The following is an 11,300-nucleotide window of genomic DNA, read 5'->3' on the forward strand; positions in this document are numbered from 1 at the left end:
AAATCCCAAAAATACCAAAAATGTGGAAATGCTTTTCAATCCAGTTTACAAACGATGCCCCCCCCCCCCTTCCCGCCTCCCAAAAAAAAAAAAAAAAATTCTTGTCTCACATTTGATATGATCTCCTCAAGAAATAATGCAAAGTCAATCGGTCTGCCTTCAAAAAACCTTGACATATCTGTGGTTGGTTGTCAGAAAAATGAAAAGTCAGCATTTATGGAGTGGCTTGTTTTGTTTTTTTTCTCCAAGTCATCCATTTGTAGTGGGGTTTTGCCTTTAGCATCCAAATTCCACAGGTGACTTGTGACATGTCTCTGCTCGTGACTAATGGCGACATTAGAAATCGTTTTCAACGGATGTTTCGTGTCATTGCTGTCCGTTGGCCGATCAACCGGCGCGTTTGTGCCTTTACGCTTACTTTGCATTGCCCATCTTGCGGGTTGCTTGCGCGCCAAAGCCTCCCTCGCACCGGCTAAACAGGTTTGAATGACAGTGTGTTTGCTGGAGAGTGACTCACCGCAGCTTTGAATACTCCGCTGTGTGCAGCCTGATGGCCTTTGTCACTCGATGAAGTTGGCTGCGCGCATCCTTCTCGACTGGCTCATTTCATCAGGCTGCTAACAGTCTTTCGCTAGCCTCTGCAGCGCAAGTGTCAAAGTGGCGCTGCAAATATAGCATTGTTTAGGGTGTAAAAAATAGGCCAAATATCCGTGTTTGGTGCCTACCTTGGTTAAAAGTTCGGAAGGGAACAAAATGTAAAACAAACCACTTTGAAATTGTTTGTGCAAATGGGAAGACGTTGAATGACGATTTCAAAATAAAATGTCCATGGCTGAAATTTTTACTTTTTCGCAAAGCGCAACATCAGTAGTTTCTTCTTTTTAGGAAATGAAGGCGGCAGGCCTGCCCAACAAGGTATTATTATTATCATCATGCTGTTAAAAACAACAATAATGGCATTTGGGGAAAAAATAGCCTAAGCGTTATTTGGCCATTCAAATGACGCTGGATTATTTTTTTCTTTGAACAACTAGCTCACCATGACGTCAGCTGTCCTGTTTATCGACCAACATGTGGCGATTCAGTTCGACTTGTTGTCTCTCACCTAATACGTTCTGCATGGGAACCCCATTAATCCCATTACATAATTGCCTCTGCATTTGCTTCAGATTTTTCATGCTTGGTCTTGAACAAGGAAAAAGTGATGCAATCTTATTCTTGAGTTTGACGCCCCTGCTCTCGAAAGGCAAATCTAGTGTGTGTGATTGTCCCTCCGGGCACATGAAATCCTCCAGATTGAGAGATGTTATTTATTTTTTCTTGTTGTCCACCTGGAGCAAAAGATATTGCTTGCACGCACACGCACGCTCAGCGAGATAAGCTGAGCGTGGATGCTCGGCAGCCGTGGCCATCTACGGCCGTGCAAACCCACCAAATTTGGACAAGGATTGCAGGCAGATCGACGTGTGCCCTGAACGTGAGGCCACTCTGTGTGCGTGCGTGCGTCTATCTGTTGTCAATGACTTTGTTGTCATAGCAACCCCGGCAGAGAAGGAGAGAGAGAGAGAAAGAGACAGTCCAGGCGCTGTGTTGAAGGATGGTGGGTGAGTTGGATTTTTATGAGTACTGTAGTAATTGTGAGGACAGTGTAGCTCTGAGTTCACGTTTATTCCATAAATCGTGTTGTAATATCAGGCAGCACGGTGGTGAGTGCTTTGTCCATTTGCCTCACAGTTCTCAGTTGCTCTGCAATTCCTCCCACAGCTTTTGCAGGTGAGAGATGACCTACCAGGAAGATAGATGTCAGGCTGGTCGTATTGGAGATTTGTTGTTGTTGTTGTTTCAATTAGCGTATTGGCCGCTGACCAGTCCAGTGTTGGTGTATGTGCCCCAATGTTGGCTGGTGACCAGTCCAGGGTGTGATGGATGGTGCACTGATTGACGATCCATTTCTACTTAATTGGGCAACGAGTGCATCTTTGCTCTTGTATCGGCGTCAGCAACATATCGTGCCAGGGTGATCAATAACAAGCTCTTCCACACAACGTCCAATGAACAAGCCGATTTACTTTTAGTGACTCATATGCGTCTTGTTGTAATGACGTTTTCAGAAATGCTATTGGCGTGTCATGCAAAGTGGCTGATTGGGCGTCTCCCCCCCCACCCTCCACAGGCCTGCATCGACGACAACCCAGACATGGTGACGTTCCTGGTGACGCACGGGGCCAGCATCAACCAACCCGACAACGAGGGCTGGATCCCCCTCCACGCCGCCGCCTCCTGCGGGTACCTGGGCATCGCAGAGTGAGTGGTCGTCGCCGCCAACGGCACAACGTGGCCTATGTGTTTCTTTTTGAACCGATGCGATCTCGTCCGAGGAGATCAGGGTCACTCCTTTTCAGTTAAGCGGACCGATGTTATCAGACGGATATCAAAACAGGCTCAAAGGAGTGCTCAGTTCCCCTTTCCTGACCTGATTTGCTGTTGCCGTACGGCCAGGCGACACATTTAGCCACGGTTTTTGGGAAGCGTCGGGAGAGAATTTCAGCACAATACACATGCAGGGAAAAGTGGAACTGAGAAGTGGAGCCACGAGTGAAAGCAAAGGGTCAAGTCGCTGGTCAGACGGGTGACTAATGGAGACGCTGTGTCACAGAGGGAAGAAGAAGAAGGCTCTTTTTAGTCCGGCAAGCCAGCAAACAACAGATTCGGCCCACAAAGCAGCCAATCTTGAGATGCGGAGCAAGGAGTCAAAGGGGCAAAGCGTGGCCCGAGAGTCTGTTCCGTTCTTGAATCAGCCGCGCGGAGCATTTACACATTCGAAGGTCCTTTGAGATGATCAATGATTTTATATTCGGTTCAAATGGATGTGTTGTTTTCATTTCATAACGCGATCTATCCATCCATCGATTTCCCATATTTCGCATGACACTCAATGGAGTAGTGGCTCAGTCTGCATTCTGATCGCCACCCGATGAGCGCGCGCAGCCCCCGAGGTCGTCGCCCGTGCAAAAAAACGCCACTGCCTCTTTGCTCCCGCCCGCGTTCCCTCCATGGCTCGCCTCGCTGAAACTGTCGTGAATGGCAGGTACCTCATCAGCCAAGGGGCCAGCGTGGGCGTGGTCAACAGCGAGGGTGAGACGCCGCTGGACATCGCCGAAGAGGAGGCCATGGAAGAGCTCCTGCAGAATGAGATCAACCGACAAGGTACAGATGCAACTGACTCCTCCGTTGTTTGACAGAGGGCTAATTTTAGCAGAATTTTGGAGGGTGGGGCCTTATCCACGAACATCGCACCGTTTCTAAAAGTGGCGAGCATATCGGGATTAGGGGGCCCCCGCGCAGTATGTCATGCATAGATGTGTTGCTCACTTCTCACTAACTGTCAGTCACCTGCTCCTTTTTCCACCCGCTTACATCATAGTAACTTCTCTGAAAAGTCACATCTTCTCTATTCTCGGCCTGAGATGATGACTGTGCCCTCCGCTGCGTCAAGGCCTGCTTGGAGCGGTTCGGTGTGGAAGGGCAACCCTGCCAAACGCCGCGGCAATGAAGAATCGCTTGCCATGTGATGTGTTCTCCTGGTTTAAAAAAAAAAAAAAAAAAAAAAAATCCCCCCAAAAAAAAAAAAAAATCCCCCCAAAAAAAAAAAAAAATCCCCCCAAAAAAAAAAAAAAATCCCCCCAAAAAAAAAAAAAAATCCCCCCAAAAAAAAAAAAAAATCCCCCCAAAAAAAAAAAAAAATCCCCCCAAAAAAAAAAAAAAATCCCCCCAAAAAAAAAAAAAAATCCCCCCAAAAAAAAAAAAAAATCCCCCCAAAAAAAAAAAAAAATCCCCCCAAAAAAAAAAAAAAATCCCCCCAAAAAAAAAAAAAAATCCCCCCAAAAAAAAAAAAAAATCCCCCCAAAAAAAAAAAAAAAAAAAAAAAGCACCAAAAAAATGTCGTCAGCTTTGAACTGCTGCCAGTTCCTCTGCTGGCTGGCTGTCATTGTGCAGTCCTACTTAGAGACCATTAGGCTCCCTGCTTTTTATAGACGCTGTGTAGGCAACTTCCCAAGAGATCACGGGACAACCCGCCAGGCCATCGCTCCACTCCCGACATCCTGTCCGGTCCCGTTGTTGCTCACTTGCAGTCTCAGCGCCATTATTTTGGAAAAACTGTGTTGCAAGAGTTAATTCGCATGCATCCTGATGCAACTTTTCACCAGCATTCCTGGAGAAAGAAATTTTCAAATACACTGCCTGCTGCACGTCGTGGCTCCTGGGCCGGTTCTCTCCTCAGCTCACTGTTTTCGTGTCGTACCAATCAGCGAACAGGTCGCTCCCCTTTTCCGCAGATTGAGTTTAGCGAGCGGATCAGGTGTATCGAGAGACAAAGCAGGCCTGTTTGGTGTATCGTGCTGACACATTGACCCACTTAACTGGCCGCTAACTCACCGTCACGTTGACAGAACATTGGCTACCAAACGCACACTGCAAACCACAACAAGCGCACCAACCGTAAACACAAGCGACAAAGACTTGGAGCTCACGGGTCCCGCCCCCCTTTTTTTTTTCCCCCTCCCTCCCCTCTGTCTGGCAGGCGTGGACATCGAGGCGGCCCGCAAGGAGGAGGAGCGCGTCATGCTGCGCGACGCCCGCCAGTGGGTCAACAGCGGCCAGATCCAGGACATCCGCCACGCCAAGTCTGGAGGAACGGCGCTCCATGTGGCTGCCGCCAAGGGCTACGTGGAGGTTTTAAAGTAAGCGCTCTGGGCCCCGACAACCGGACGGCCCTCAGAGGGCCAGTGACGTGCACGCGATGTTGGTGGACCGCAGCTGTGTGTCCACCTGGTTCAGGAAGCCAGCCAGGATGGTCCGCTGCCACGGGTTGATGCGCCGTCTCAGATGTTCGCTTAATGAGACAAGGGTACAAATGTGATCAAATTAGCCATTAGTCTTTCATTTGGCTCCTTAAACCGGTCCTTCCCAACCACTTTGCGGTGAGAGATCATCAGGTGTGCCAAGGGAAATGATCCAATTTCACTCCGACGTTCCCACAATGATTTATTGAACACAAATGAAGGATCTGCCTTCATCTGTCAAGCTATGCCAGTGGCATTTAGCGACAGGCGGAACAATGAAATGCTGTTCAACAATATGGCAGAAGGTACATGCAACCTGTGCATGTTCAAGAGTAGTTCAAGCCTTGAAATAGCCCTCCCGCACACTTCCAACACATCGAAACCGACTCAAACCTAGTTTTGAACTTAGTCTACGCGTATTTGAACCCACCCAAAAAGTGCAAGAAAATACTCATGATTGTTGCCGTTCTGCTTTTTGTATTCCACAGGCTTTTAATCCAAGCGGGGTATGATGTAAATATTAAGGACTACGACGGCTGGACTCCTCTGCACGCGGCGGCACACTGGGGCAAAGAGGAGGCCTGCAGGATACTCGTGGAGAATCTTTGCGACATGGACGTCATTAATAAAATGGTTTGTGTCCCCGATATGCAGTGTGTCCATTTTGTTTTGTTTTTGTTCAAGTCATGATTGCATTGTGCATCAGGGCCAGACGCCTTTTGACGTGTCGGATGAAGATGTTCTGGGATACCTGGAAGAGCTTCAAAAGAAACAAAATCTGGTAAGAGTTTCCGCCAATGCCGCTCATCATCGATTGAATGCGCAGTCTCATTTTCAGTCTTCATTCCAGCTGATGAGCGAGAAGAAAGACGACAAGAAGTCTCCTCTGATTGAAACCACCACCACGGGGGACAACAACCAATCACTGAAGCCATTAAAGAGGTAATCAAAGTGAGGCATTTTGCTCACGCCGCCGGCGCTCAAGGCGCTAAAAATGCCTGCGCCGCAGCAAAGAAACGCTACTGCTGGAGCCGGAGAAGAGCGCCCCACGGATCGAGACCCTGGAGCCCGAGAAGGTGGATGAGGAGGAGGAGGAAGAGGAAGGCAAGAAAGATGAATCCAGCTGCTCCAGCGAAGAAGAGGAGGAGGAAGATTCCGAGTCGGAGAACGAAACGGGCAAGTCCTCCGTCCGTCTGCAAACGGGGGCTGGCGGAGTTCATGTCTTCCAAACAATTTCTGGAGCTCCCGAAGTTACGGAAAAATAATCTTGAATCAATCGATCTTGAATTGAACTCTGACTTGCCCACCGCTTCATAGCAGTCCAAACAATGAACCAAGCATGCACGTGAGAGGAGATTTCGGAAATGTCATATTGCCCAGCCCTCGTCTGCGCGTTGCTTTCGTCTTGTTGTAAACTGGCTAACTCCGACTTCATCCTCTTTCTAGATAAAAGCAAACCTTCGGCATCGGTGGGCAACAGCACCATGATGCCTGCCCCGACCAGCATCACCGTCTCCTCCGCCACCAGCCAGCTCACCAGCCCCTCGTCGCCAACTAAAAAGGTACCGTGCACCAAATGCTTCCAAAAACCTGAAGGAGGTGCACAAACCAAACACATTTCAACCTTTTCTGAGATTGAAGGACACTGAATTAGTTGGCAAAAAAAAAATGTTCTCCAGTGCTGTGAGTTGCAGCACTAAGTGAATGCTGGCCCTGCAGAAGTGCAGGGCCAGCATTCACTTCATCCTCATTTGCAGATGCTGCCCTCTGTTGGTAAAATGGACACGTACAGATGGTATTTGTAGTCAAAGAAGCATTTTTCGAGATGTGTTGGGAGTGTTTTGTAGAACAGTAGTACCTTGCGATTTGAAAATGAAGGTTGTCTAACAAACGTGTTGGCGTCGCTGAAGTGGCCCTGGCGATTGCATGCCTCCTCCTTCATGATTGCTCTTGCAAATCCAAGGCCGGCTCCTCTTCTCTTTGATATGATTCATTTTGCTGGCTGCAGGTTTTTCTTCTTTTTCATGCAAATGTTTTGTTGGTTTTTTTTTTCCTTCTTTTGAAGCCTAGTAACCCACGCATTCATCTTCATTGGAAACAAATGTCCCAATGACACAATGTTTCCTGAGTTTGGCACTTGGCAGTAATGAAGTGTGGTGTTAGTAGACCTCAAAGACAAAGTCTGTCCTTGCTACAAAGTGTTTCTTTTGCCGCTGCTTCAGTCTTATCCTCTCAACCTGCTCCCGTCTCTCTCTCTCTCTCTCTTGCCCCCGCCCCCCCTCCTCTCTTGCGGTCTGCATCCGCTGGCTCTGTGTCTTGGGTTGGTTGTAGTTTGATTGTGTTGCTCCCGTCATGCCCGCGGCGGAGCCGGGCTGTCCCGCATTGTGGCGTCAAGGCTTGCGCAAAACTGGCATTTCTCTAGTGCCCAAAAAAGCAACGGTGAGGCCAGTTTGGTGGTGTGCACCGCGATTTTCTCTTCTCTCATGCACCTGTACTAAACAAAGACCCCCTCAAAACCGTCCTGTCTGTCCTGCGTGACACTGACATTCATCGGATCCACTTCGTTTGTGCTTTTTTCCTTTTTTTTTTTTTTTTTTGGTGTGACTTATGTTGCTTGTTGAAAAGATTTCTGAGCACGATTAATGTTGCTTTGATAAAGTTAGCATGAAGCAGAGGTGGGAGACTTGAGTCACCAATTTTCTGACTGAGGAACATAACCACAGGTTCTGAGTGCCAAAGTGGCCACTGTGCATCGAATATCTGCTGTATGGCTTGACTTGCTTAACCCAAGGAATGATTTTGAAATTTTGAGCGTCCTCCATTTGACTTGCTTGAAACTGAAAGGACTTGAGACTAATGATTTGCACACATGTGACTTACTCCCACCTCTGCCATGATGGAAGTACAGTTAGACGGGTTCGATGTGATCCTCTTAACAGGCATGTCCCGAAAACCCGATTCTTAACCTGGATCGTTGCACTTTCTGCAATTGAAATGTGACTCACGTTGCCTCTTTCTTCCCAGGTGGCCACGCAACCCAGCACCAAGGCGTCGTCCAAAGTGGAGGAGGAGCGCAAGGACGAGTCGCCGGCGTCGTGGCGCCAGGGGCTGCGGAAAACGGGCAGCTACGGGGCGCTGGCGGAGATCACGGCCACCAAAGAGGCGCAGCGGGAGAAGGACACCACCACGGGAGTGATGCGCTCGGCCTCCAGCCCGCGCCTCTCCTCCTCGCTGGATAACAAAGACAAGGTCTGTGCGCGGGAAGGCCCCCTCCTCTCCCCCGTCACAAAGATTGAGCATTTACTGGATGTGTGGCAAACTCTGAAACTTTGCACAGGAGAAGGACAAGTCGACTCGGCTCGCCTATGTGGCACCAACCATTCCCAGGAGGCTGGCCAGTGCATCAGATGTCGACGAGAAGGAAAACAGGTGAAAGAACGTAACTCCCACCAGGAGTGGGGAAACATTTCTTGATGGGGGGGAGGTGGAAGAGGACACGGGTTAGGTGAGCGTGAGAGCACAGGATTGAGGGAAGGAGCGGGGAGCAATAGGCACAACGGCAGCCGTAGCAACGTCAGCAAGCATGGCGCCTGCCTCCACAGGGACTCGACCTCGCTGATTCGTAGCGGCTCGTACACCCGGCGGCGCTGGGATGACGACCTGAAGAACAGCGAAGGAACCACCTCCACTAACAGAACCCCCAGCTACCAGCGAAGGTTAGCCACCAACACCGCCGCCGTCGCCCTGAGACCACCAGCAGGAGCTGCTCCTTGCTCTTCATGCGCTTCTTGCCGCGGCCATGGCGTTGCCAAGGTTTCAGGGAAAACGCTTTCACAAAGTCAGCTGCCTGACATATGTTGCATCCGCCACACGTCGGGGCTTTTCGTGGACGCCACTGGCTCAGACAAGTATTTACAGGGATTTTATGACATCATATATGACACGAAAATCAAAAGACAGTCAGTAATTGAGAACAAAAGTGCACACATGTGCAGTTAGTGAAGCAGCAAAGCAGCCAGACGGCCTCAAATTCAGCAGGTCACCTGTGTGACATGAATGCGACTAAAGTGTCACAAATGTGTTTGTTTGTTCATATATGTGTGTGTGTGCGTGCGCACGTCTCCACTGCTAACATGCTTCTTCCACCCGCCTGCCACCCCCCCTCCCCCCGCCAGCACGTCCCACACGCTGGCGCTAGGGCGGAGCGGCAGCACGCGGGACGTGCCGGCCAAGTCTTCGTCCACCTCCAGCTTGGACCCTAACACCTGTAACACTAAACCCTGGCAGCCGCCCGCCTCCCACTACCAGTCGTACAGCATTTACCGCAGGTACACCCAAACGCCCGCCTGCCGCTCACCGTCCCACACGCAACTGTCGGACCACTTCCTCTTGATGCGCTCGGAGTCGTCTGCTATCCACAGCAGCCTTTTGCTTGTTGTTGTTTGACACGCCTGAACGCCGCGCTTTACTAGAAGTACAAATACGAACCTGAAGTGGGACCTTGAGATACAAGGTAGCAGTTTTTGCCTTGGACTTGCTCGAAGGCACCGTTTGGTGGCGGTAGCATACTGGCCCCAGTTGGCCGTGGCGCACAAACGAGGAGGAGCAGCAAAATGTTCCTTGAATTGAAGCCAAAAAAGTGACAAAATTCTTGCCGTTCCATTACAAGGTCGTACTGAAATTGTTAGAAAGTCAGGAGACTTTTTTGCCTTTTTTGGGAGGGGGGCTGGAAAGGAGTCATGGCATTGCTTCCCACCACCAATGCAATCATCCACTTCACAAGCACTAAGAAGCAGCAAGTTTTGGTTTGTCGATAACGTTGCGCCAATTTCCGCCCCGTAGCGGCTCTTTTGGCAGACGATACGACGACTTGAGCCCCTCGACGACGAGCGCCACCACCACCTCGGCCGTCTCGTCCGCGACAACAACAACCGGCACCACCTCCTCATCATCAGTTACCTCGCCCATGGGCCACCGCGGCCTCCTCTCGAGCCTGGGCTCCGCCTCCACCCGTACTGGCTCCACCAGTCTCACCAGCAGGTCGGGTCCACGTCAGACCGCTTTTCATTCGAATTTTCAACCTGCGCTCCCAATCACCGTGCCGCGGGAAATTATTGACTTGGGACAAATACTGCGTCTTTGTTCATCTCGCGACGAAAATGCGCCTTGGCTGCAACACGCTCGTGTAATGGGCGCCGTCTCAACAGGTACTGGTCCGAGGAGAACGCGGACAGGGAAAAAGACAGGGAGCGGGAGTCTGCCGCGGTCATCCCCACCATAAACACTGGCTCTACCACCACCACCACGTCGGCCACCACCGTTATCGGCACGTCCGGCACCACCACCACCGGCCCCGAACGACGCAGGTGAAGAAAATGTGCTCTGAAACAAAACGAGCAATCATAGTCAGAATATGGGAAAGGAAATAATGGAGACCACCCCACAAAAATGTTGTCAAGTGCCTATTTTGGGACGGGCAAATGTGATTGCAGTCCCGCAGCGATACAGAATCGCGCGCAGCTTTCAGATAGTCTCGCTCTTGTTCGAATGTCTCGTACTGTCCGGCTCCATCGTGGTTCGGGGCCACAACTCCGTCTCTCAACCGGCCAGTTTACAGCGAGCCAATTGGACTCTCTCGATTTGCTGACAGCCGCGTCGCTCGCCGGGCCCCGCCTTTTGAAACCATCCACACTCATGTATCGTGCTTTAGTTTGTCATTTGCAATTTCAGGTCCTACCTGACACCCGTACGAGACGAGGAGTCCGAATCGCAGAGGAAAGCTCGCTCTCGACAGGCCCGTCAGTCGAGGAGGTCCACCCAGGTGTGTTGATTGAAGCCTCCCGCCCCCCCCCACCAAAATTTATTCCTACAGCGCTTTCATAACAGCCACAAAGTGCTTTGCAGAACCTTGAACCTAAAATACCAATCGTACACACAACACATCCAACTAAAAACCATACATGGCAATTTTCCGCGGATTCGCGGAAATCCGCCGTTTTATTTCTTAAATTGATCATTTTTGTGAATCGTCTAAATCCGTTGAGAAAATTTTAGGGGCCGTCAGGTACCTTATCGTCGAGTTTTCACGAGCTCTCCCGAACAGTCTCTCCGTTTTCCGTTTGTAAACAGCCCTGCGATTGGACGTGTATGAAAGCTTCAACTAATCAGATCACTGAAGGCATTATTTGTTGCGGAAGTCTTAGCTCGATTATAAACAGCCCAGCGATTGGTTAACTACAAGCGATTGGACCAATCAAATTGCATGTAACATATTGCTTTACCTGATTCATGGCGGCCTGTTCGTCTCGCAAATTCATTGTTCTGGGATCGTTTTGAGCGGAATTATGAAAATTTTGACGAAAGATCAGGAGTCTTTAATCCTAGAAATTGACTCAAATGTCAAGAATAAATTCCGATTGGACTGGCTTGACAGAAAAGTCACTGTAAAGGTTAAAA

At 49.8% G+C, this 11,300-nt stretch overlaps 1 protein-coding gene across 6 annotated transcripts in view; it reads left to right on the forward strand.

Annotated features, from left to right (window-relative positions):
- The window catches only part of ppp1r12a (protein phosphatase 1, regulatory subunit 12A), a 28,877-nt gene that overhangs the window by 10,085 nt on the left and 7,492 nt on the right, over positions 1–11,300 (forward strand). For 4 of the 6 annotated variants that reach the window (XM_019893617.1, XM_019893618.1, XM_019893620.1 and 1 more), the window contains exons 2-16: positions 2,174–2,304; positions 3,089–3,207; positions 4,583–4,742; positions 5,333–5,477; positions 5,551–5,625; positions 5,695–5,786; positions 5,854–6,020; positions 6,291–6,406; positions 7,869–8,093; positions 8,182–8,273; positions 8,447–8,560; positions 9,020–9,172; positions 9,687–9,884; positions 10,052–10,210; positions 10,575–10,665. In XM_019893617.1, the coding sequence (XP_019749176.1) occupies positions 2,174–2,304; positions 3,089–3,207; positions 4,583–4,742; positions 5,333–5,477; positions 5,551–5,625; positions 5,695–5,786; positions 5,854–6,020; positions 6,291–6,406; positions 7,869–8,093; positions 8,182–8,273; positions 8,447–8,560; positions 9,020–9,172; positions 9,687–9,884; positions 10,052–10,210; positions 10,575–10,665 (2,037 nt within the window). Of the gene's footprint in view, positions 1–1,363; positions 1,605–2,173; positions 2,305–3,088; positions 3,208–4,582; positions 4,743–5,332; positions 5,478–5,550; positions 5,626–5,694; positions 5,787–5,853; positions 6,021–6,290; positions 6,407–7,868; positions 8,094–8,181; positions 8,274–8,446; positions 8,561–9,019; positions 9,173–9,686; positions 9,885–10,051; positions 10,211–10,574; positions 10,666–11,300 lie in introns of those variants that run through there. The other 2 variants (XM_019893623.1, XM_019893622.1) reach the window with 2 other exon arrangements.

The sequence above is a fragment of the Hippocampus comes genome, unplaced genomic scaffold (assembly GCF_001891065.2).
Source record: "Hippocampus comes isolate QL1 unplaced genomic scaffold, H_comes_QL1_v1.1 scaffold161, whole genome shotgun sequence".
Taxonomy (NCBI): Eukaryota; Metazoa; Chordata; class Actinopteri; order Syngnathiformes; family Syngnathidae; genus Hippocampus; species Hippocampus comes.